At 35.2% G+C, this 26,597-nt stretch overlaps 3 protein-coding genes across 3 annotated transcripts; all 3 read left to right on the forward strand.

The window, feature by feature from the left end:
• The first annotated feature begins 1,632 nt into the window (after nucleotides 1–1,632).
• Nucleotides 1,633–9,696, forward strand: LOC147297685 (binding protein). Its single transcript, XM_086250289.1, has 13 exons — nucleotides 1,633–1,862; nucleotides 2,299–2,468; nucleotides 2,579–2,778; nucleotides 3,629–3,837; nucleotides 4,339–4,441; nucleotides 4,821–4,984; nucleotides 5,905–6,043; nucleotides 6,637–6,813; nucleotides 6,907–7,043; nucleotides 7,289–7,618; nucleotides 8,368–8,507; nucleotides 8,589–8,686; nucleotides 9,015–9,696. The coding sequence occupies exons 1-13, from the start codon at nucleotides 1,702–1,704 to the stop codon at nucleotides 9,531–9,533; spliced, it is 2,547 nt and encodes an 848-aa protein (XP_086106415.1). The 5' UTR covers nucleotides 1,633–1,701; the 3' UTR covers nucleotides 9,534–9,696.
• A 2,217-nt stretch (nucleotides 9,697–11,913) lies between these two features.
• Nucleotides 11,914–14,603, forward strand: LOC147297686 (sedoheptulose-1,7-bisphosphatase, chloroplastic-like). The gene is made up of 8 exons (XM_086253344.1): nucleotides 11,914–12,124; nucleotides 12,286–12,405; nucleotides 12,562–12,747; nucleotides 13,156–13,237; nucleotides 13,348–13,569; nucleotides 13,678–13,778; nucleotides 13,898–13,969; nucleotides 14,064–14,603. The coding sequence occupies exons 1-8, from the start codon at nucleotides 12,011–12,013 to the stop codon at nucleotides 14,343–14,345; spliced, it is 1,179 nt and encodes a 392-aa protein (XP_086109470.1). The 5' UTR covers nucleotides 11,914–12,010; the 3' UTR covers nucleotides 14,346–14,603.
• Nucleotides 14,604–20,110: 5,507 nt separating this feature from the next.
• Nucleotides 20,111–24,914, forward strand: LOC147297687 (uncharacterized). The gene is made up of 8 exons (XM_086237676.1): nucleotides 20,111–22,572; nucleotides 22,669–22,774; nucleotides 22,853–23,443; nucleotides 23,744–23,884; nucleotides 23,970–24,020; nucleotides 24,340–24,480; nucleotides 24,566–24,616; nucleotides 24,885–24,914. The coding sequence occupies exons 1-8, from the start codon at nucleotides 20,111–20,113 to the stop codon at nucleotides 24,912–24,914; spliced, it is 3,573 nt and encodes a 1,190-aa protein (XP_086093802.1).
• Nucleotides 24,915–26,597: the final 1,683 nt, after the last annotated feature.

Genomic DNA, 26,597 nt, shown 5'->3' on the forward strand with positions numbered 1-26,597 from the left:
CACCATGACCTTTCTTTCCCACCTCCCCCCCCACCTATCTCATTGCCCCCTCCGACCAGCGACCTTCCCCTACGCCTACAACCTCCCTTCTTGGTGCCGACGACCCCTCCACCTGACGCCAGAGATCTTTCTTCCCCTATCTCTTTTTCTCTCTTTCTTTCTTTCTCTCGCTCTCACTTTCTCTCTTTCTCTTTCTTCACCTAAAGTCCAGTTGTACTGAATTTCTCCTTCTCTTTTTCTCTCTGAGAGGCGCTACTACACCCAAACAATGGTTTATATAACTTACTGGGACAAGTTGGCCGACCCCAAATCATTACGTTAGCTTACTTTATTTCTCTTTCTTATTATCTGTTTGGCTGCTGAGAAAATTGAAGAAAAACGAGTGAAATTACATACTTCTTAATTGCTATATGTTTCTTTGCTTCAAGGTTTGGTTTCGCACTAGGTAGAGTGAACGTGAGAGAAAGAGAGATATGGGGAAGAGGAGAAAGGTTGCCGGCGAGGGAGGGAGTGGGGGGCGTCGCCGGCGCAAGGGAAGGGGAACGTTGACGGCCGAAGTGGGAAGTGAGGTGGAGTGGGATGGGGTCCTAGCAAGGCTCGGGTGTAGAGAAATTATTCTATATAACCGATACATTTCCACGTGGTATAACTAATTTATGTGTCATAATATGAGTGAATGTTATTAATACTATACCCTATAAATATAAACATACCGTTTAATAATACCCTTACACATTGGATTGGTTACACCACGTGACAATATATCGGTTATACCTAATAATTTTTCGTGGGGAAGGATTCTGCATCCCAATCCCTTGTTTGTTTGTTTGTTTTTATTATTTATTTTTTTGCCAGGTTTTTATTTAGTTTTAGTGTATAATTTCATTATAGTTTTGTAAATAATAATTTTATTAATAATAATATAATGAACTTGTATTTTTTTAATAATAGTTTCATGATTATTTTTTGTGTTTAATTTTATAATTATTTTTTAATGATATGTGGAATGACAATTTTACCCCTAGAAATAACGGATTTCTTAACATAAGTAATGGCCTATCCTTCTTTGAGTCAAAATGAATGTTAAAGTCTTTATTTGGATCATTTTGAAGGTGATATCCTTATTTGAAACATGCATATAAGTTGAAATTCTGTTGCTAAAATTTGATTTTCATACAAAAATTAGCCAAACTACAAATTGTTTAGCTATTTATATCATCATCATTTTATTATTTATGAGTAACACTACAATTCATTTTAGTTATTTATTTAGTAAACAAAATATTATATGCAAGTAGTAGAATTAGAAGCCAATCCCCGGTTCTCAAACTTAGGTGCACTTGGTAGTTGTTCGGATAGACTAATTAGAAGGGCGTAGAATTGCTCCATTGTATTCAAATTCGGTCCCCTTCTCCTGAATAAACAAAAAAAAAAAAAACTCAAGTGCCTTGAGTACGAAAAATGGGCCTTAAAAAGGCTTTAGAGGCCGACTCATAATAAAATTTACGTGGGCTGGGCCCAAAATTTAAGGGCCTAAAAGTTCTAAACTGGGCCCAAAATTTAACCAGCTCACTAGCTCAGATTCATCTTCACCTTCTCTTTTCTGTGTGTCTAAAACCCTTAAAAGTAACAAACACAAAACCCTAACGAAATTAACGAAATCATCAAGCAGAAGCAGGCAGCTAGGGTTTTAGGTGAAGAATGGGGAAGAAGCAGAAGCAGAAGATAATTCTACCTCCGCAGCTCCCACCAGAGGTCTCAGAGGACGACATTGAAGTCTCGGACGAGGACAAGGACTTCGTCAAGGAGAACCGAGACTATGCTGGCTTCCTCTCCAATTTAGACACCGGTTCCATCACCAAGTTTGTCCCTTTTCTCTTATTTAATGTTTTTAAACCTTAATTTACTCACATTATTTATTTATTTAAATTAATTTTATATGCACGCTTAGTTATTGTTATTTATATCGACAGAGGAAGTTTTTTTTTTTTTTTTTTTTTTTTTTTTTTTTTTCTGTTAATAAGTTTAACGGGTTAGTGCTAATTTTTCTTTTGTTACTATAGTATAGGAATTGTTAAATGACTGTGACAACATTTTGGTATGCAACTTTGAAATGGGGATATTTTGCAACATTTTGGAATGCAACTTCGGAATGGCTTCATATTTTGAAGTATTTTTCTGAGTTGCAAATTGTGTATATTTTTTTTATTTTTGGCAGTAAAGACAACAATTATGTGGTTAGACAATCTGTTGATTCTTTTACTTGATATAAAATTTTGTTTTTGTCTTAATACAAAGGCATGTCACTCGCGTTGCTGATGTGAAGGAGGATGCTTTGGAAGCTTTATATGAAAAGCGCTTAAGAAGGAAATCCTTGCTGAAAGAAAAAGAGGATAGCAAAGTTGAAGTTGATCGTGTAGATGCTCTCCCTATCAAAACCTTAGATGGAGAACTCCACTACCGAACAGGTTCCTTATTGTTATTTTCCTTATCTAGTTTGGGGAATGGGGGAGTTGTCTTTGTAAGGTGTTTGAATGTACACTGAGTGTGGATGGTTCAAATTCTTTCCATGGCACAGCAACAAAGACACCAAAAGCATCTGAAAATGATCCGACTGACAGGGAAACCGATCAGGATGATGCTGAAGATAAAGGCATAGTTAAGCTGACAAAGGTCGAAAGGAGGGCAAAGCTTAAGAAAAGTAGGAAAGAGGCAAAAAAACAAGGAAAAGAATTGGCTAAACCTGAAACCGAAGAAACCCCACAAGCAGCTGTGCTGGTATGATCTGATTGGACTAGCTATTCTTCTATTTTGTTTCTGATTTTTGAAAGGATATACTATTAGTATCTACTGTCTTGCTAATCAACTGTTAAATGAATAATCTGAAAGAGTCAAATTTATCTTTCCAAAGAAAAAGGGGAAATACATCATTACATCCCAAAAAATGGTGAAGCTCGGCAAATGTATGTTACAATCTGTGACAATTGTCCAGGAAAATCATGTTTGGTGACAACGTAGTTATGGTTATAAGCCATCCATTATCTCATTACAGTTGGTTTGCATTTGTTAATGATTGTAATAATACATTTTGAATATATAAGACAGAGAGATTACTGGAAACTTATTGATCTAGTACACATTGATGTCCATAATAATGGAAAGTCGAACTAATATGTGTGTGATGGCTGGGGTAATGAGAGTAATCTTCTAATTAGTATATTTGTTGTTTTCTCCTGTATTTATCATCCTAAATATGAAGCATTTCACTGGATTGTTGGGATCATGCATTTAAAAATTTCTTTATAGGTTTACACATGGTTATCAAGTTTGTATTCGTCAAGTTATATGATTTCTTGTATATCAATAAAATAAAATTATTTTCTCATAAAAAAGTTGTATGTTTCCTTGTCGCCTAGTTTATAAGCCCCTAAACATGCAAAGTCATGCATACCTGTCTGTTAATGTCAGCCTTGGAGGACTGGATAGTGACTCAAGTTATTCAATTTATTTTTAATTTTAATTTATCATATTTGATCATTAACTTGTATATTATTATATGGAGCAAATAACATATTTCCCTCAACTTCTTTTCTCTGTCATATTAATATAATCTTTGCTCTTTGTTTAGGCTGAGGTTAAAGAAGATCTTACGGCTGAAGAAGCATTTGAAATTAAGAAGAATAAACTTGCAGAGCTGGGAATTGCGCTGCTTGCTGATCCAGAGTCCAATATTAAATCTCTGAAGGAGATGCTACAAATCTGTAAAGATAATGATCATGCAATCGTCAAACTTGGACTCCTATCTTTGTTGGCTGTTTTTAAAGACATCATTCCTGGGTAGGACCACTGTTCTAGTTCCATAATATACATTTATCTTCTATGATTTCTACAACTCTTCTTTTATACGAAATTTATAGTGATCGACGCCTTAGGACATGAAACTTGTGCCCACCCCCCACCCATGTCTGACACTCCTTTGGATCCTTGGAGAAAAAAAAAAGCACTCATTTAATTGGTGATTTATTTATTTCTCTTGAGAAACTTATACATGATTAGTATTGTAATTTATCATGTTGATTTCCATTTTACCTTTTTCATGAGAAAAATTTACACTAAACACATATAAATATGTGCTAAATATTATAAATTAAAAATAGGAATTGGTACTATATGTCTAAATTTTTGGGTGTTGATGTGTTGGACACTCTGTGTCTGTGTTGACACACAAAACTCATGCCCTTGTCCATAAACCTTTGTCTGAGTTTTACTCTTGATCAACATTCTTTCGCTATCTGCATTCCAGTTTTAGATTTTGACTCTTTTCGATGTGGACTGCAGATACCGAATTAGGCTTCCTACTGAGAAGGAGTTGGAAATGAAGGTTTCAAAGGATGTTAAGAAAATGCGGTTTTATGAATCAACACTTCTGTCCGTGTACAAGGTTTACAATCTTTTGTCATACCTAGTATTTGACTGAAATTGGAGTCTCAATGCCAAATAACTGCATAAGTATTTGATGCTTACTATGGCTTTTGTTTCTCAGTTCTGATTTTCTTGTGGATCGGCTGAACCTTAAACAAAATATATTGTGTAATTGATTTTTTTTTTTTTTTTTAAGATATTGCAACTCTATTGTATACTGCAAATGTACAAGTTCAATACTCTCTGTGATGTTGTTAATGAATCATTTCAACTAATCTATTTTTCCAGCTCACTTCTGGCTCCTTTATTTTCAGTGCGTCTGAAATGGTTATATTGCAATTACTTGTACTGTTATCCTGATGAATCGTGCTATATTTTTCTTTGATGCACGGTCTCAGGCATACCTGCAGAAGTTGGCAGCATTAGAAAAAGAGTCCTCATTTCAGCATGTGGTGTTTCGCTGTATCTGTAATTTGCTTGATGCAGTACCCCACTTCAACTTCCGCGAGAGCTTGTTAGTTGCTGTTGTCAGAAACATAAGCTCCCCAGATGACGTCGTAAGGTTTTGCTATATCTATACTTTTATCCTTAATATATCTCTTCTTTTTTCTAAAGAATCTTACAAGGTACCTTTGAAGGGCTTGGATTGACATGAGAATTCAGAGGATAAATGTATTTTCAAGTTGTAGTCCCACGATTGAACTCCAAAAAATGAGCATTTATCTAACATTTAGTAGACTTTATAGGACCTTTTTGGGACTGACTATAGGATTAGGAGAAGGATTTAAGTGGCAATATAGTTCTTTGTTAAGATTTTCAATTCAAACTTTTGTCTGAAGAAAGGAAAAGATGTATAAAACTTGGATAGGGATTCATGATGTTTTTGGCTGCAGAGTGCATGGGTGTATGACTATTACTAGCCTTCTGGTATAATTTTTAATAGATAAGTTTTGAACATAGTCCACTATGCTATGTAGGACACTTCTTCTCTAAAAATTTGTTGAGCTGGACACACAAAGTCACAACACTTGTGTGCACCCGTACCCGTGTTGGACACTTCTTTGGATGCTTAGGAACGCCTTCATTTGCTTGTACATGGTTATTATCAAGGTGTTGAACATTTTTGTCAAAAAAAGTACATATGGTTATCATTTTTTTAATTATTTTCATAAAAATGGTTCTCATATATAGATATGTTCAAATGTAGACAGAGTTATTGACATGTCCTCATGTTTTGGATGAAGTTGACTTGTCACTCATGTCCATATCTACACATGTCACTCATGTCCATGTCTACACATGTCACTCATGCCTGTGTTGATACTTGTCACTCATTTTTGTGTCGACACATGTCACTCGTGTCTGTGTTGGTACATGTCATGTTTGTCAGTGTATTCACATGATACTTGTTTCCATAATCATAGCCAATTTGTTTTTCTTATATTTTTATATCCATCTAATATGGGGACTACTTGTTATCAGGAAACTATGTTGTTCTACCATCAGGTCACTTTTTACAAATGAGGGAAAGCACAGTGGTGAAGCTACTGTAGAGGCTGTTCGATTAATTGCAGATCATGTGAAAGCTCGTAATTGCCAATTGCACCCTGATTCCATTGAGGCATGAGATTACCTTTTTACTTGTTATTTATGTCCTTTTGGCTTACCATATGCTCGAAGAAAATAAGAGTGCTCTCTACATCTCTCCCAAAAGAAAATTATTGATTGAATATTGTAATTTCTTAGGGATACAGGAACCCTTGAACTAGCCATAAAGATGTTTCAGACTTGGTGATTATGTGGATTTAAGATATAGATGTTACTTCCTTGCTTCTGGCTATTGTCTACTCTAGGACTCCATGACCAGCCAACTAGATAGCAGATTTCTTCAATTTTGATAAAAAAGAGCTTAACCCATTTCAGTTTACAGAAGTATAGAAGATATATAACCTTTCTCAGATAATTTTGCTGCAATACATGAGTGCATAACGCATATCATGTTTGTCAGTTGAAAGTAAAAATGGTGTTTTAACCTGTATCAAACACAGGTCCACATACACAATTTTTTGTTGCTTCTTTTCTGCCCAGTAATCTTCAAATAGTGGGAAGATGAATTTAGTTTTAGAACCAAATTGTCTAACAAAAGTCTCTTGTGTTTTTTTTTTTTTTATATATATTTTACCTCCATGCTTATTGTTGTCAATACTTCCGCAGGTTTTCTTGTCTCTGTCATTCTATGAGGATCTTGGGAGGGCTACAAAAGATGATGAGAAAAATAAAGCCAAAAACAAGAAGCACAAAAAAAGAAAGAATTATGAGGAGTCACGCCAATTGAAAGAAAATGACAAAAAAAGGAGTAGGCAAGAATTATTGACGAAGACAAGAGAGGAGGTGCTTTCTTTGTTTGCAAAATTCATTGACTTCTTGATCTTGTTTCAGTATTTTCACCCCCCAACATGCTAAAGTTTGTATTGCTATACACAGGTTGCTGCTGATTACAAGGCTGTTGCTTTTACCCCAGATGTTATGGAGCGGAGAAAAATGCAGTCAGAGACACTTTCTGCTGTATTCGAAACATATTTTCGCATATTGAAGCATGCAATGCAGTCATCAGCTGCCAGGTTTGTCAGCGCATCATGATTCTAGTAACTTTGTAAGTCTCATATCCTATGAATTTGTTTTAGCTTAAAAACATAAACTCATAGGATATGAGTTTATATAGATAACCAATCCATTGAGTCTGTCATAGATATATGCTCGAGTGGAAGCGACAATAATTTATATATGTTTTTTGGGGTAGTCTATAAATTTGCTGCATATTCCAATTTCAAATGAATTGATCAATTTCTTGTTTTTTTCCACTCAGATCTGAAGTGAATGGTAGTTTATCTACTGGTGCATCTGACTCTCACCCTTTACTTGCTTCCTGCCTGAAAGGATTAGGAAAATTCTCGCATCTAATTGACTTAGATTTCATGAGCGATCTTATAACCTGTCTGAAAAAGCTTGCTTCTGGTGGTAGTGATTCTGAAAGTACTTCTGAGAAATGTTCAAAATGTTTGACTGTATCTGAGCGCCTCCGTTGCTGCATTGTTGCATTTAAAGTAATGAAGAGCAATCTTGATGCCTTGAATGTTGATCTACAGGACTTCTTCGTCCAGCTTTACAATATTATACTTGAATATAGGCCTGGAAGGTTTGTACCGAATTTTTTAATCCAAAAATTTGCTATGGTAACATAAAACGTAATTCTCTAACTGCTGTGAAGAAATGTTCTAAAGTTCCAAGCAGCCTTCCTCTCCACCCTTTCTTCTCTTTTTTGGGTTGGGTGGTTGGGTGGTTGGGTGGTTGGGGGGGGGGGGGGGGGGTTAAGGTGGATGTTTTCAACCCATTAATTACTTGATTGTCTCTGGAAATACTTTTGCTCTAGCTTGGGGGTTTTTTTATGCTTATTTGACTTAGTATCTAATGCTATCTTTGAACATTTTCGATGAAGTAAATAAACATCTTCAAACTCTTACACCCATATGTACAGGAGTTTTGGAACTTAATTTGCATCTCCCTATTTTATGAATATTTGTTATGGTAAGTTTATTTTCTGTGTATGGCATGTTGATTTTTTCTGATGCTCTAGGCAGTAATGTTAGTGCAAGCTTTGTAAGTGGTTTCAACATACACTTTTCCTTCCCCCCCCTTCTCTCACACTCACTCTCCCCATATTCTCCTCGTATTTGCTGGGTTTCTGTGTAGCTTATCATTCTAGTTACTTCCCAAAACTTTTTAACTACCGGTGTAACACTTGTTATTAGTAATTTCAAGTATTAGAAGTTTTTTGCATGATAATGCTTGAAGTAGTCCTTGTTTATTTTGATGTTATTGCGAGGTAGGTTCATCTTACTATCATATTCTTACATTTCCTTTGTTTTATTTGTGTTCACGGAACAGAGATCTGGGCGAAGTATTAGCTGAGGCTCTGAAGATAATGCTGTGTGAAGATAGACAACATGACATGCAGAAGGCTGCTGCATTTGTAAAACGTTTGGCCACATTCTCATTATGTTTTGGATCTGCAGAGTCCATGGCTGGTATGTTATTGTTTTGCAATGAAGCTATCAATACCTTGTTATGGATTTCTTATGCCTGTTCCCCATTTGTATCTTTTGTAGCCTTGGTTACTTTGAAGCATCTTCTTCTGAAGAATGTCAAGTGCCGAAATCTGTTAGAAAATGATGCTGGAGGTGGCTCTGTGTCCGGTTCTGTTGCAGTAAGCTCTCATGCTACTCTTATGCAACTATATAATTATTTTCCTGTTAATCAAAACATGCATTGCGGTAATACTTGATATTTAGTGAATTGGAGCGTCCTGTCAGCTTATATTCTTGAAAACAAAATTCTTAAAATATTCAAGTTCTTTTCATTTGGTTTAGCTGCTTAAGGAGTATGCGGAATTCCTTTAATGATTCACCATATCTTCTATTGTTGTGAACATGATTTTATTTTATTTTATGTGATTTTGGTTTAGTACATATTGCATCATTAAGCTCTTACCCAAATTATAGTGATGAATCTAACATCCTCCCTCCGATGCACAGAAATATCAACCATATGCTTCAGACCCCAATTTAAGTGGTGCCCTTGCTTCAGTCCTTTGGGAACTCAACCTTCTATCCAAGCATTATCATCCAGCTGTCTCAAATATGTCTTCAAGTATATCAAGCATGAACACAGCTCATAATAACCAGGTTTATCTCTCCGCCATCTCTCCTCAACAAGCTTTCATGGACTTTTCCTTGGAGAGGCCAGAGTCCTTCAAGCCACAGAATGACATGAAAAAATCAAATAACAAGAGGAAAAGAGGAAGTGGGTCTACTACTGTATCAGCTGGGCTAGAGCCTTGTCCAGATACAAGTTCAGTTGATGAAGATGATGTGAGAAACAAACTTTCTGCTCATTTCATGCTTCTTCGTGACATTAAGGAGAATCAGAGATTGAGGGCTAAGCTAGAAAGTACTACATCATCCATACAGCTATACGAAGAGTTTCAGCAGCAAAAGAAAAAGGCTAAAAAGCCCAAAACCAAGAAAAGTATAACTTTGTTGACTGTCAAGTGATATTTTTGGTCTTACCGAAACATCGCGAATTTATCTTTACAGCTGTTTTGAACGGTAAATTTGTTGAAAGCCTACCCTTTTATTTTTTCTAGTATATATTAATGGATTTTATTAAGGATCCTTTATTATACGAGGAGTTGAATCGAGAGGTTTTCGTTGTTGCCCAAAAACAAAAGAAAAGCCATGAGTGTCATGCATTTTATACTTTAAGAGTTTTTATTTTCAAAAATTACAAATTCAACACTTAAAATAATGGGAAAACCCATTATGATGTTTGACAACCAATACATATAACCATGAATATGCCCAAACAACTTTAAGAAATATCTGAACGAGTGCTTATTATCGATCAATGCCTTTCTGACTCTCTGGTACTGTTGTTTTTGTTCTCTTGAAAATTATCCTTAGTACGTCTTGGATGTGGGTTTCTTGGTACGTTTTCCTAAGTTTTCCTACGTGTAACTTAATTACCACTTAATTGCCACTATAAAAAAATAAGAGGGTAGCCAAACCCTAAACCCACATTAATATTCCACATAGCATACCCTAGTTGATTCAATAACCTACCTACACCAAATCATATATAGTAACGTAGTACTAGTTGGTACGTTCTAGTCTTTCTTGATCTCTTTGAATCTCTAGCTTGGCTTGTATCACGTACTCACTCACTGAAGTAGCTGGAATGCCGGATTGAAGCTAAGGGCCTGTTTGGTATTCTATTCAAAAACTATTTTTTGTTTTTAAAAACAAAAAAACAAGTTTTAGTCAAAAAAACGTGTTTGGTATACCATTTTAAAAAAAAGTTTTTAGAAAAAAAATTCAAAAACATACCTCTTTTTAAAAATGATAAAACATCGTTTTTCTCATTTTTTTTTACACTTCCTTTTTTTTTAGATGTCATCATTTTTTAAATTTAAAAATTGTTTTCAAATTTCATACCAAACACGTTTTCAAATTTTAAAAATTGATTTTAAAAACTCACATTTTAAAAAAAAATCTTAATTTTTGAAAAGAAAATTTGAGTTGGATACCAAACGGCCATAAATATCTTGGAGTGTTTTTCTTTGATTCATTTAAGAAAAATGCTCCATGAATCTTCAAACCCAGCTGCTTAATTCCACAGTGAATGAAATCCAACTTCAATCATCCATTAATGCATAGAGTATCAAGGATCTTTACTGTTGTTTGATCATGATATATGTGTTGATGAATATATATCTTTACTATCATTCATGATATATATATATATGTGTGTGTGTGTGTGTGTTATAAATTATAATTAAGAATTAATGATTCCTAATTCTTTTTCTTGTTCGAGATTGATCTAGAGATGCATATATGCAAGATTCATTGTTTTCTTTCTACTTCTTAACTTGTGCATTAATTTTATGTACTCATTGATGATAAAGAAAGTTAAATTTATATTATATGATCGCTACCAGCTATTCTATGAAAAGTTTTTATATCATCACTATACATGGCCTATTTCTTAATTTTTCAGTGCGTGAGTGCTTTATGCTTTTTTCCTCATCTTAATTTGGCATATATTGTTTCTTTCATTCTTTCTTAATAACTTCTTATTCTAATTGATTCTTTTTTGGTTGCAATTCTAATTGATTCTTTTATCCAACATGTATAGGATCTTTAATTTTGGTGTTCCTTATTGAAAATTTTCTTTTGTTATATATAGTAAATTTCTATTGATCGAGGTGGGTATATGCTGATCGATTTGGTGTCAAGTTTCAGAGTTTAATCCGACGTCATGGACCAACTTGAATCATTGATTCATGAACTTTTATTTTGCTACCCCATTGCAAGGTTTTATTGGTTAAGGATGTACATACAAACCAAACCAACATTTTTTTTAGAATTAACCAATCAAACTACACTTTTGATGTCCCAATTTTTTTTTTTTTTGTACAATGGTAGGCCTAAACCAAAAAATATAAATATTTTTTCCTAATTTTTGTATCCCAATTTAGGTGACATCAATTTATTAATTTGACATAATTTATCTTTTCCTTTATTAGTATTTTATTGTTCTATAAAATCCAATGTATGAAACCATGTACATTAAAAAGAACTAGTTTGGAGAGAAAATTAGAACAAATAGTATCTTTACTAATTAACTAGGAAAGCACAAAGAAATGAATAGTGGGAATTTCAGTTACATCTGGTATTCACATAATGACATAAGTGGGGTCTCAAGTCTCACCCATATCTCTTCATGGGGCCAGAGCATAGCCACAGATATATGGGTGATGCTAATTAACTTCAACCCATGCCAACTCTTCAGCTAGTAAACTTAGGATGTGCCACGTGGCAAAACACTATTAGCTGGTTTTATATCTACAATATATCCTCACTCATTCCAAGTTCCCATGCCGAAAGAAAATAATAGATTGAAAGTGTAGTAAGAAGCAAGAGGCATTGAAGAGAGCATAGCTAGCTCTTGCAATCAAAGCTCAATTTCAAATATGGAGACAGGTGTTGCATGCTATGCCAGGGGAGCTTTCCCTCGTAATGTTTCATCTCAGCATTCCACCTCTTTAGTGTCTCCAGCATCCATCTCTCCATCTTTCAATTCTAAGGTACTAACACTTTTGGAGCTTTGAACATTGATTTGGTACATACATACATCATAATACTTTCACATACTCTTATTAAGTTGATGCAAATTGCTTCTTAAGAATACCAACATATAATGGACTTGTTATTTTGACATGTGTAATGGATGAATTATGCATGACAGGTTTTGAGAAAAAGCTCTCTATTTGGGGAATCGTTACGTGTGGTGCCAAAGTCATCCCTTCGAGTTTTGAAGGCAAAGAACAGTTCCATTGTACCCAGATGTGAAATTGGGGATAGTCTGGTAAGATACGAAAAATGCATTTGTTATTTCATAAAACTGGCTTGAGAAACAGAGTTGAAGAACCAGAGTATTTAGGCATAGGCAACAAAGGTTGTCATGGGTCTTTATGGAGCTTAAATTTGGATAGAAGTTATTTGAATTAATGTGTGGTTGTAGGAAGAATTCCTAACAAAGGCAACCCCAGATAAGGGATTGATCAGTTTGTTGATATCAATGGGAGAAGCAATAAGGACCATTGCGTTCAAAGTGAGGACAGCTTCATGTGGAGGAACGGCATGTGTCAATACCTTTGGAGATGAGCAGCTGGCTGTGGATATGCTTGCTGATAAGCTTCTCTTTGAGGTCAGACTTAATCTATATACTACGATGAATTAATCTGAGGAGGGGCCTATTCACAATTCAAGGCAATAGACCATATTTTTGTGCTGCTACTGGCTTCTAAAAAACCCATAAACCCAAATTAATGGTGTGTGTGTGTCTGTGCTAAATGTTTCCTGACATTGATGACTGATGAGAAAGTTTGAGATTTGCAGAAATGTAGTTTTTTATGCGAGTTAGGCTAAATGAATTGTATTTTTGTACTTGATTAGCTACCACATTATGCAGCAAGTAATGTGTCTATAACAATCGCTCATAATTGATGTAACAAGTAACTCTCACATAGTCACATGCCACATAATGTGGTCTATTTATGCATATTGCAATCAGAAGTTACTTCTCCCATATTGATTTCCATCTTTCAACATCTAGGCTTTAACTTACTCGCACGTCTGCAAGTATGCTTGTTCTGAAGAAGTTCCTGAGCTCCAAGACATGGGAGGCCCAGTTGAAGGTCTGCTAGTCTTATAGGGAAATTCATACATCCATTTCAGTACTCAATATTGTACCTTTCAAAAGGGATGACCCAAAAGGTTACTTACACGTTAATCATAACATGAACAGGTGGATTCAGTGTTGCTTTTGATCCACTTGATGGTTCCAGCATCGTCGACACAAATTTCACAGTAGGGACTATTTTTGGGGTGTGGCCAGGAGATAAGTTAACTGGGGTAACAGGAAGAGATCAAGTTGCTGCAGCCATGGGGATTTACGGGCCTCGAACAACATATGTTCTTGCTCTTAAAGGCTTTCCTGGCACGCATGAGTTCCTTCTTCTTGATGAAGGTTTGCTTTCAATGATAGAATTAAATTCCACAATATAAAGTTGTTATCCAGAAATGATAAATAGGTCAGACCACTCTGTTGACAATTTTTTCAATATGCATTGGTCAGGAAAATGGCAACATGTCAAGGAGACAACAGAAATTGGTGAAGGAAAGCTATTCTCTCCTGGAAATTTGAGAGCCACATTTGACAACCCTGACTACAACAAGGTCAACTCTGATTTCCTAAATTTTATTTTACTGAATCTTTTGGATTACTACTACTACTAGTACTATAATTTATAAATACTAATGGGGATATATATTTCCTGAATTGTCATATTTTACAGCTGATTGACTACTATTTGAAAGAGAAGTACACATTGAGATACACTGGAGGAATGGTTCCAGATGTTAACCAGGTCTTTTTTGCTCAGCCTAACAACACCCTTTAAAATGTCTGAGTTTAGTAGCAAAGCTAATAATCTGATCCTTAAAATTCTGTCTAATTTGCAGATTATTGTAAAAGAGAGGGGGATCTTCACTAATGTGATATCCCCAACTACAAAAGCAAAGCTAAGACTGTTGTTTGAGGTAGCTCCATTGGGGTTGTTGGTTGAGAATGCTGGAGGGTTCAGTAGTGATGGTCACCAGTCTGTGCTAGACAAGGTGATTGCCAATCTTGATGATCGAACTCAAGTTGCTTATGGATCGAAGAATGAGATTGTCCGCTTTGAAGAAACTCTATATGGATCCTCCAGGCTCAAGGGAGCTGTGCCTGTTGGAGCTGCAGCTTAGTCTCACAACATTTACTTGGTTAATTACTTCCTATCTTTTTTCTGTTCTTTACTTTTGGGAGAAAAGTTTAAGCTACATGTTTCCAAATAGTGTTGTGAAATTAGAGACACAAGGTTGAATTTGTATTAAGGGGTATCAATCAATGTAAAAATTGTTGAAATCATTGATTTGAAGATTCAGCTACCAGAGAGTTATGTATGGGTATTAGTGCACATGAAAACAAAGTATATAATGATGCAAGGTTAGAATTTGTGAGTCTTTATGTATCAAGAGTAATTTAAGAATTCCAATTTGTTTTTTCTTTTTTACACCCCTACTAACATTTAGGTTGAGAAGAGGGGTTTACAGATAAAAGAGTGACTATGTATCTATATATTCCCTATTATGTATTGACCAGTACTCTGTTAATGTAACTGTATAGTAATGTTTGCATATATAATACGTCTCTACAATACACACAATGTCTGCATAATTGTGCACTAACGAAAGTAGACCCGAAAACCTTGGAAATGTTGCAATTAAGCTCACCAAGAAGAAGAATGCAGAGTAACAGGACAGTGGATTTGTTTGATGCAGAAATATAGAAATGTTGAAGCAAATGCAGGACACATTGTTGTCTAGTAGAGAACAAGTTGTCACTGCAGGTACTTTTGTTATTGGGCCTCTGGCCACTATTGTACCAAACCCATTACGTGTCTGTGGCCTGCCATGCAGCCCGATAGGCCCAAATCCATTATTTTCTTTTTCCTGTCATATGACAGCAAGTGATGCTAAGAATAAACCCAAGGAAATAGAAGTAGCCATGTAATTAACATTCAAACAAAAATGGACCCAGTATAGAGAGAGAGAGAGAGAGAGAGAGAGAGAGACATGGTGGTTTCCTTATACATGTGAACATAAATAGACTATATATATATATACAACACCAAGTCCCTTAATGGTTAGTAGTAGCATGTGTTGGAACATATATAGCAGGCAATGCCAAATCCAGTTGCTAGCTATTTAAAGAAAAACTATCAACATTATTAGCAAAACTAATTAATCAGATGTTTTTTATAATTCAGAAGTCTTAACCTTTAAGGATTAATGTAGTCTAGATGCCATCCATCCATATATTAATTATACTAAGATAAAGGTCAGCAACTGCATGTGATGATATATGGAGTACTCTTACTCCTTTCCAAAATTGTATTGTTCAGTTGTACTGATCATGTTCCATGCAATTAATGAAGCTAGATTAATATTCGATCTAAACTAATAAATCTGCAGCAAAAATACCTTGGCTTCTCGAAAACCAAATAATATGCATGTGCTTCTCATTACTACTACTCCATCAGAGGGTGACATGACTTTGTTCAACATGACTATGGCTTCTCGAAAGCCATGTGCAGCACCAACAGTATATATGTATGCACAAACTAATTAATTATATAACTATATATGCAGTTTCATATATGCTATATGTATATATATCTGAATTATTATTTAAAGGGAGATTTAAAGTTCAGTTCATTTTATGAGTTTTTCTTAAACTAAGACTGATAGTGATTTAGGGTTTTTAATTAAGTCCTTATATTTTTCTTCTTTGACAGCTTTATATTAGGTTTTAACTCCAAGATTTTGGGCTCCGCCCAAAATCTCGGAGTTAAAACCTAATATGCAACCTCTGCAAATCTCATTCTACACCCTAAGAGGGGAAAACCCTTCAAATTGGGGGAAATACCCTTCAAATCAGGGAATGACTTTATTATGAATTAAAATGATTATTTTATAAATTATTATGAATTAAAAAAATTTTCTTATAAATTTTAAAATGCCTCCGATTTCTGTCTAAAAACTGTTTTTTTTTAGAATCTAAGCCTACTTCATCATAAGGTGTGAGCTAAGCTGGCAGTTATTTTCATACCTGCCGCCTCAATTAATACACAATACTATATGTGGTTGACAATGGACCATATATATATATATTGTATTTGGTTTGTATATATGCGTGAATTATACAATACAATTAAAGAAGATATGAACGCGTTGGACTACGAATTAATGAGTCAAAGCTTCAAATGATGAACTCCCCCCCCCCCCCCCCCCCACCATAAATCCAAATCCAATGGTAGGTTTGCCAACCTTCTTGGAAGTAATGATCAATCATAATTAAATTGAGTAGTATGACTTGAACATCAAGTTTTTCATTTTAATTTAATTCATCTACTTCTTGCCTATATTTTATTTTTCATTAATTAATTATTTTATTGTTTTAAATGTGAATAATTATATATATAAGAAGGTTAAACTGTTAAACTGTGAATATCCTCATCCATATATATATAAGGTTCAAGTGTGTGGTTACTCATGCTTAATTACCAAAACCGCGCGGCTGTATTTTGATTCGGTGCTTTAAGAATCATTTATACAAAAAAAAAAAAGTCAAATCAAACATTATTTAGTCATTTGATTACCGACGGATATATGTTGCCGTCATTTGAAATGCCATGCACTGTTGTTTGGCTTCTTCTTTTCCATGTTTTTTTATTTCGAATCATGATATGATTTATTAGGTACTTTTGAGTATAGGGATGCATACTCTCTGTAACTGGAGCTACAAGCCCTCACCAAAACGTACGCTTTATTTATTTTTGGATTAGAATGAGGTTGAGCCCATGACTTATCTTAAATCACCTTCTTATATTTTGTATATTGATATTATATTTATAGTAACAAATTAAGTAAGTCATTTCAAGTTTCTTAAATATATATATAGCATCTTTATATTGAGGTATATTTTAACTTATTTATGTTGAGATATAACCTTATTAGGGCTCACACGAGTCGTTTTGTGTCAATCTGAACCATTCGTAAGGATCATCTTCATTAATAGATCATCTTTGCACAAAATTAGTCAAATAAATGGATAAACTAAATATTTTCGATAAAACTCTATTTGTTTTATCAAAATTAGATAGACAAATAATTTTTTATTTGATTAATTTTGTACAAAGATGTAGTTATAAACCATAAATAAACTTTTGTAGTTATATGTATTTTAAAGTATATTTTCAATGAAACCGTCCATAAATAAACTTTAAAATACATATAACTACAAAATTCCTATTTCAAACCAGCTTTAATTACTCATAAGATGAGGAGTAATGTCACAAAGACTGCAAAGTAATCACGTACCTCCATTCTTCTTTTATTACATATGAATTGTCTTCAACACTACTTTGATATGGGTGCCTTATCTTGTAGCCGCAAAGGCAATTGTTAATCACCTTTATTTTTCCTAGGATTCTTTATATATAGGATGAGTGGTCAAAGTTTATTTTATTGACTACTAATAACATATTAATTTGATTTTTAATGATATTGTATATAATTAGTTGCAAAGTGTTTTGGGTTGTTAGGATTACAATTTTCTTATACGGATCTTCAGACAGCATGCAAGTGAAGAAAAGGATAGGAGGATTTTCTCACTAACTATATATTGTCCAACATCTCTATCTTAGCCACTCACATGTCATTATAAGTATGCTTTAATTTGTAGCTAGGTATTCCGGCTCCAATTAATTCTGATGTCACCTTTATATATATTGTGAAGACTTATGTGTTATTCATCCAAATTAAGGTATCATATATACTAATTCATATATAAATATGGGACTAGAAACTTTATGTTGGAGAGTATATATAAACGATCTACAAATTAAGTTATTCAAATTTAGCACACTGACATTAATCATCCCATATATAATTATTAATTATAGAAACGGTGAGTAGTTTGATTACTTGAAATAATAATCAAGACACCATCTTGGATGTTTTTGACAAAGTGGATTAATTACTTGAGGGAGAAGGGAATTGTGCGTTACCTACATACCTATTTATGATTTTGTGAAATCGTTGTTTGCAAGTTTGCACACTTGTGGAACTAATTAATTAAGCATTGAGTCAAGGCCGTTATAATTAAGCCATGAATGAATTCTGTTGCATCTTATTCTTAACAAATTTGATGAAGATTAACGTACTGGTTCTGTCAGATTAGATCAAAATTATTAATCCTTCCAAGTAAATACATACATTAAATATGTTATTAATCCTGCGTATTAAGGTACGTAGAAGAATTTGATAAAAAATGAGGTCCACAGTTTTCATGTGAGGAAATAGGAAACTCCTTAACTTTTATCTATACCATATGTATGCAAATTAAGGATATATTCATGAAGCACTACTACAAAAAATGTAATAGACATCGGTCAATAAACAACGTTTTGTATTTTTTCCGTTATCTTAATTTACCACACAACGGTTTTTAACAAACCGTTATATTAATGTATATTATCCCATGGTATTTGGTTTGATAATTTTTCCTAATAATTAACAGACAATAGTTTTAGGGAATACCGTTGTGTTGGGCAAGTTTCACAAAAATATAAAATTTTGCGGGTCTTTGTATTTGACAAGCGCATGACCGCGTTAATGAAATATATCGCGCCTTAATTAGGTCTTTTTGGGTCAAAGCCCTTTGACTTCACCTTTCAGAAACTCACACACACTTAGCCCACAACTTAGTCCTCATTGATCAATCGATCTTCCCTCCTCAACTCAATCCTCTGGCTTCACCGATCGATCTTCCCTCTCGCGCATCAATCTCTGTCCTCATTGCGCGTCAATCTCCATCTTCGACATCGTCCCTCGCTCTCCATCTACACGTCTCTTGACGTCACCGACCTCCATCTCCGTCCTCATCGTCTCCGCCCATTCCTCATCGCCCGGCCATCTCTGCACTCCCTTGAATCATCTTCGCGCATCTCTGCACTCCGATTCAGGTACAGTTGATATAGGGTTTGATTTTGGGGGATTTTTTCCTCATTACATTTTGTTCTTTCTTTTTTTGTGCATATCTGATTTTTGTTCTTTGAGGTTCTTCTAAACCTTTTTGTTTTGTGTTTTTGCTGAAGGTGAAGTTCATATTGGTGATATTTGGTGATATTGTTGAGCTTGGGGAAAGAAAATAGCTAGGCTGCTGATTGAATTGGAAAGGTGAGTTCATCAGGCCCTTTTATTTTTTTTTCGTTTTGTTGGTTTTGGCATCTTGTTTTCTTCTATTTTGATGGTAGGGGTTTTATTTGTAGACTATTGAAAGGATTATATTGATTTCTTGATGCTATTGATTAACTTTTGTTACTCATTATAATGAATGTTTGATTTTGATGAGAAAAATAGTTATGAGTAAGTAATTGTATATTGAAGTGGAAAGTTGCTACCCCTCCCCTACCCAATAGAAACCATATAAGTTCATTTACTCCATTGTGTTTGCTTTATTTCAATTGAGGAAATTACTAAGACTGAACTAGGTGTATAATTTTAAGATGCATTGTGCTAGCTTGAAATATCTAATTTAGATCAGCCTGCAGGTTAGTGTTGATTTCCTCTCTGTCACCTACTCTGTCTCTCTTATTCTTGTTCTAGTTCTGGGTGAAGTTATTGTGGCTTGATAAAAATGGAATTAAAATAGATGATCTAGGCTTTACTTTGGTCAATCTTAAAATGGAAGTTATTGTGGTTTGTGATTGATTTTACTGATATGGGGTTTATTGGGTTTTACTGATATGGGTTTTACTGTAAGACCAGTTAGCTTTCAATTGCATGCCCATGTTCAATGGTATAGTGGTTGTGTTTAGTTTATCTTTGTATTTTTTTTGTTTCACTAGAGTCAATATTGGTATGATTTTATAAATGACATGCATGTTTGTATGGACAAGTCAAAGATGGACAAGTCATGGATGTATGCGGATAGAAGATCAAGGGCATATGAGTTAGGGATTCAAGAATTCTTCAAGTTTGCATTACAGCATGCTAGAAACCCAAACCTCATTCATTGTCCTTGCCAAAAATGTGGAAATATGAGACAATTTGGGATTGGAGTTATAAGGGATCATCTATATTTTAATGGGGTTGACCAAAGTTACCAAAATTGGATATGGCACGGAGAAGTTTCTAGTACATTTGCGAATGCAGCTAGAAGTGTGGAGGAACAAGAAGATAATTTTGTCTCCGAAACAGTGGATATGGGAGATAATGAAGAGGAAGAATTTTCAAATGATTCTAACGATTTCATGAATTTGGTTGGGGATGGCGATGAACCTTTGTATCCTGGTTGTGATAAATTCACCAAGTTGGGAGCACTGGTAAGATTGTACAATTTGAAAGCGAAGCATGGATTGAGTGATGCAAGTTTCACTGACTACTTGATTGCCTTTGGAGATTTTCTTCCATCAGGTAATAACATACCCACATCTATGTACGAGGCAAAGAAGATTTTGTGTGCTTTAGGGATGGACTATGAGAAAATACATGCATGCCCTAATGACTGCATCTTGTATAGAAATGAGTATGCAGATGAGATTAATTGCCCTAACTGTAATGTGTCAAGGTGGAAGTTAAGTAGGTATTCAACTATTAAGGAGGGGGTGCCTGCGAAGGTGTTGTGGTACTTTCCCATTATCCCAAGGTTTAAAAAGATGTTTCAGTCTAGTAAAACATCTGAGAGTTTGACTTGGCATTATGATAAAAGAGTGAAAGATGGTAAGATGCGGCATCCTGCAGATTCTCCATCTTGGAAGTTAGTGGACGATAAGTGGCCTGAATTTGCTGAAGATCCTAGAAACCTTAGGCTCGCACTTGCATCTGACGGGTTCAATCCCCATAGTTCTTTGAGCAGCAGATACAGTTGCTGGCCAGTTTTACTTGTCACTTATAACCTTCCACCATGGTTGTGTATGAAAAGAAAGTTCATGATGCTGAGTCTATTGATTTCTGGTCCTAAACAACCTGGAAATGATATAGACGTTTACCTAGCACCTTTGATTGATGATTTAAAAAGTTTATGGAAGGGAGTTGTAGGAGTGTATGATGCATACAAAGGAGAGTATTTCACTCTAAAGGCTGTATTGTTGTGGACAATAAACGATTTTCCAGCCTATGGTAACTTATCTGGCTGTGTCGTAAAAGGATATAATGCATGTCCAATATGTGGAGAACACACAAAACCCCACAGGTTGGTCCACGGTAATAAATGCTCATACATAGGCCATCGAAGATTCTTACCACGATTTCATCCTTATCGAAATCAAAGGGCTGCATTTAATAATCGTCAAGAACTTTCTCCAGCTCCTGTGCCATTAAGTGGAGAGGAAGTATTGGCAAAGGTGGATAGTCTTAATTTCTTGCCTTTCGGAAAAAAAAAGTGGCCCCGTAACCATGTGGAGGGTGATACAAGAGCGTGTTGGAAGAAGAAGTCAATCTTTTTTGAACTGGAATATTGGAAATCTCTTCATGTTCGCCATATTCTCGATGTTATGCACATTGAGAAAAATGTATGCGATAGTATTATCGGTACATTGTTGAACATTCCTACAAAAACAAAAGACGGTCTTGCTGCTCGTTTAGATCTTCTGGACATGGGGGTACGTACTGAATTAGCACCTATTGTTGGAGAAAAAAGAACACATCTGCCTGCAGCAAGTTGGAATCTGTCTAGGGAAGAGAAGAGAACTGTATGCAAATCCTTTCTTGGTATGAAAGTCCCTGAGTATTATTCTTCAAATGTTAGAAGTCTAGTATCAATGGAGGATTTAAGACTTGTTGGAATGAAGTCACATGATTGTCATATCTTCATGCAACAATTGCTCCCTGTGGCCATACGTTCAGTGTTGGAGAAGCCTGTGAGATATGCTATAACCAGATTCTGTTTCTTCTTCAATTCTATATGTAGTAAAGTGGTGGATGCTTCTATACTAGATAAGATGCAGCAAGATCTAGTGCTTACACTTTGTTTGCTTGAAAAGTACTTTCCACCATCATTTTTTGATATTATGGTTCATTTAACGGTGCATCTCATTAGAGAAGTTCAGTTGTGTGGACCAGTTTACTTCAGATGGATGTATCCGTTTGAACGGTATATGAAAGTGCTAAAGGGGTATGTTCGAAATCGCCATCGACCCGAGGGTTGCATTGCCGAGTGTTATATTGCCGAAGAAGCTTTAGATTTTTGCTCTGAACATCTTTCTACTGGCAGTTCAATTGGAATCTCATCAAGACACAATCAAGGATCTTCTAAGGAATGTATGGCCTTATCTGGTGCTTCTATACATAGGGTTGATCGTGAACTTTTGGACCAAGCTCATCTGTTTGTATTAGAGAATACATATGAAGTGACACCTTATATCGCGTAAGACAATCCCATATTTCCTTTGTCTTTTCATTAATTATGTCTTTGATTAGCTGAATTCTCAATATTAATTGAGGAATCTCAAATTTTGTGTAGTGATCATATGAGCTATTTAAAGGCTACAAATCCTAGGTTCAAAAAAAATGAGAAGTGGCTGCAAGATAAGCACAATCACACTTTCATTCTTTGGTTAAAGAATCGAGTAAGTTTAATTTGTTCAAAGGATGCACTAATGTATGTAAGTAATTCCTGTATTTTATTAGAATGCTTATCCTTACAGGTTAGATCTCAACTCAATTGTGAAACTCATGACATACCAGACACGCTGAGGTGGCTAGCTGATGGACCATGCATGGAAGTCCCAAAATTTGCAAGTTATTCCATTAATGGGGTTCATTTTAATACTAAGGCTCGTGATGACGTTCGGGCTGTTCAAAACAGTGGCGTGTGTTGGCAAGGGGAGACAATGCAAGTTGCATCTGCGAAGGATAAAAACCCCATCATTACAAATATGTGTTTTTATGGGGTGATCCAAGAAATATGGGAACTTGATTATTTCAAGTTTAGGATACCTATCTTTAAGTGTGATTGGGTTGAGAGTACAAATGGAATTAAAATAGATGATCTAGGCTTTACTTTGGTCAATCTTAGTAGGATAGGTTCCAAGCATGATCAATTTGTTTTGGCAAGACAAGTGAGTCAAGTCTTTTACGTGGAAGACCCTGCAGATGCTGCTTGGTCTGTTGTTCTATCAACCCCAGATAGAAATTACAATGATGTCGATTATAATGATGATGAGTTAGGGGATAGTATGGTTGACCATCAACCTTTTACTAGAGGCCTGCCATCTATTGAGACATTGGATGAAATGGTTAGAGACAATCCTACAAACTGCATTAGACCTGATGGTGAGGGTATATGGATTGATAAGTAGCATCAAAATGGCATTTATATAAGGTAACTGGTTATTTTTGGTGTGGCAATGATTGTGTGATTTATTTTTAATGTGTGATTTGTTCTTAAATGTGTTTCTGCATGTATGAATATGCTCATTCTTAAATGTGTGATTTATTTTTAAAGTCTTGGTTTGTTTTCTGCATCCAAGCATTCTTTAAATATGCTCATTCTGGCTAATGGTTTTACAATACTGAATTGGATGTACATTTGACAGGTAAGAGGGGAACCCAACATATCTTACATCTGTTCGAGGTACTATCGAGCACCTGAACTTATATTTGGTGCAACTGAGTATACCACAGCCATTGACATTTGGTCTGCTGGCTGTGTTCTAGCAGAATTACTGCTTGAACAGGTAGGTGTTGTTCTTCTTTAATGTGAGTTTCCTTTATCTTTAGACTCACATATATGTGCTAACTAAGTAATGCCTATTATGCCAGCCTCTATTTCCTGGTGAAAGTGGAGTAGACCAGCTTGTTGAAATCATCAAGGTGATTGTGAGCTTTGAATTTTTTCAACTTTAAATGCAGTTGGATAATGAGGAATAGAACATTCGTATATATACTTATCTTGGAATGGGTTGAAAACTTTGCATTCTATTCATTCTGACACTGCTGGCTCTTTCTAGACAATCTTGGTTGGCATGTATTTTTTTATTGGCAGCTCCAGGAAAATCTAGATTGCTTCATATTGCTTCCCTTTGAGTTGCATTTAGTTTTTTTTGTCTCATGATGATTTATGTGATTCTCGTGCAGGTTGTTCATTCTGGCTAATGGTTTTACAATACTGAATTGGATGTACATTTGACAGGTAAGAGGGGAACCCAACATATCTTACATCTGTTCGAGGTACTATCGAGCACCTGAACTTATATTTGGTGCAACTGAGTATACCACAGCCATTGACATTTGGTCTGCTGGCTGTGTTCTAGCAGAATTACTGCTTGGACAGGTAGGTGTTGTTCTTCTTTAATGTGAGTTTCCTTTATCTTTAGACTCACATATATGTGCTAACTAAGTAATGCCTATTATGCCAGCCTCTATTTCCTGGTGAAAGTGGAGTAGACCAGCTTGTTGAAATCATCAAGGTGATTGTGAGCTTTGAATTTTTTCAACTTTAAATGCAGTTGGATAATGAGGAATAGAACATTCGTATATATACTTATCTTGGAATGGGTTGAAAACTTTGCATTCTATTCATTCTGACACTGCTGGCTCTTTCTAGACAATCTTGGTTGGCATGTCTTTTTTTATTGGCAGCTCCAGGAAAATCTAGATTGCTTCATATTGCTTGCCTTTGAGTTGCATACTTGGTTATTTATATGTCTCATGATGATTTATGTGATTCTCGTGCAGGTTGTTCATTCTAATTTACAAGGTCTCTAGAAATTAAACAAGGATCCATTTATAAGATCCCTAGAAAATTAAACAAGGATCCATTTACAAGATCCTCCATTTACATATCTATCTTGCAAAAGTTACACTGTGCTAATCGATCTTTGTATTGTCTCTATTATATATACTTCTTACTAGTTAAATATATACTCTATTTACAAACTGTTTCATATCATTTCATTTCATCCTAGACAATGGCGCTAAAGAGAGTGGCTTCCTCGAGGAAGAAAACCTCCAAATCAAAGGTAGCTGAGCCTCCTGTAACTGAATCGAAGGTGACAAAGGACACTGCTACCACAGATAGCTCAGTTAATGGAAAAAGGAAGAAAAGGGGGATGGTTACAATGCATCGCATTGTAAGGCGAAAAATAATGAAAGTCAAAAAGGTGGTGGAGTTTAATTCAAAAGGGCAGCCACATGGGAAGGCAGCAACCGAAATGCAGTCTTACATTGGGACTTTAGCACGTACAAAGATCCCAATTAACATAAAGAAGTGGAAGGATGTTACGGAGGATATGAAAAATAAAATTTGGGAAAATGTAGAGGTAAGCAACAATACTTGGTTATTTATATGACTAGTACATCATTTAACTAAAACATTATATAGTATCATTTATTTAACTAGGACATCATTGATTGTAGATGGCTTTTGTGCTGAGTCCTCAATGTAAGAAGATGGTGTTAGCATCTGCATCAAATAAGTGGAGAGAATTCAAGTCTAGGCTGACATGCAAATTTGTTCTCCCTTACAAAGATCAACTTGAGCTATTAAGTGATCCTCCTAAAGACTATCAATTTATTGACAAGTCAGATTGGAAGGAGTTTGTGCTACATAGGCTTACGGATCAGTTTGGGGTAAGCTATTACTTTCTACATATATTTTCGTACAATTGTTGTCTTTAAATTTGTATATAACTCTTTGTATTGTCTCTATTCTGTTTTGAAGCAACTTCACGAGGAACAAGTGGAGAGGAAATCTAAGCATGAGTATCATCATAGACTATCGCGTAAAGGGTATGCTGGTTTGGAGGATGAACTGGTTAGTGTTTACTTTAACTGCCTTGGTACAATGATTATTAAACATGAACTGGTTAGTGTTTACATTTATTTGTTATTTTAAAGATGAAAACAATGCCTGAGGGGGGGTTTGATCGAGCAACCCTTTGGATTAAAGCACATGAAGATAAAAATGGGAAGATCCCAGATGCAAAAGTAGCTGAGACTGCTGCCAGAATTGTAAGTAAGCTATAGATATTCCATTGATTATAATTCTGCCAATGTTAGATTTGAAAGTGTTGAGTTCTTTAATAATTTAATTTATCTTGGCTTTATTTCATGTATGGTTGCAGGATGATTTGAAGAAACAAGTATCTGAGGGGACATTATCTACTTCTGGTACCAGTGATGTGCTAACATTGGCATTAGGGACCCCTGAGCACTCAGGGAGAGTTAGAGCTGTGGGAGGTTATGTGAAGCCCAGTTCTTACTTTAACTTCCCTCCACGAAAGAGTATGAAAGAGAGAATAAGAGAAAGTGTCAAACAGATCATGGAAGAAGAGCGAGAGAAAATAATAGCAGAGGAGCGAAAATATTGGATGGATAAATTGAATTCAGTAGAGGCAGGGAAGAATTCCAAGGCTGAGGGACCAACCCCAGTAATGTTAGTCCCTATTC

This window comes from Dryas octopetala, chromosome 1 (genome assembly GCF_963921425.1).
Source record: "Dryas octopetala chromosome 1, drDryOcto1.1, whole genome shotgun sequence".
Lineage (NCBI taxonomy): Eukaryota > Viridiplantae > Streptophyta > Magnoliopsida > Rosales > Rosaceae > Dryas > Dryas octopetala.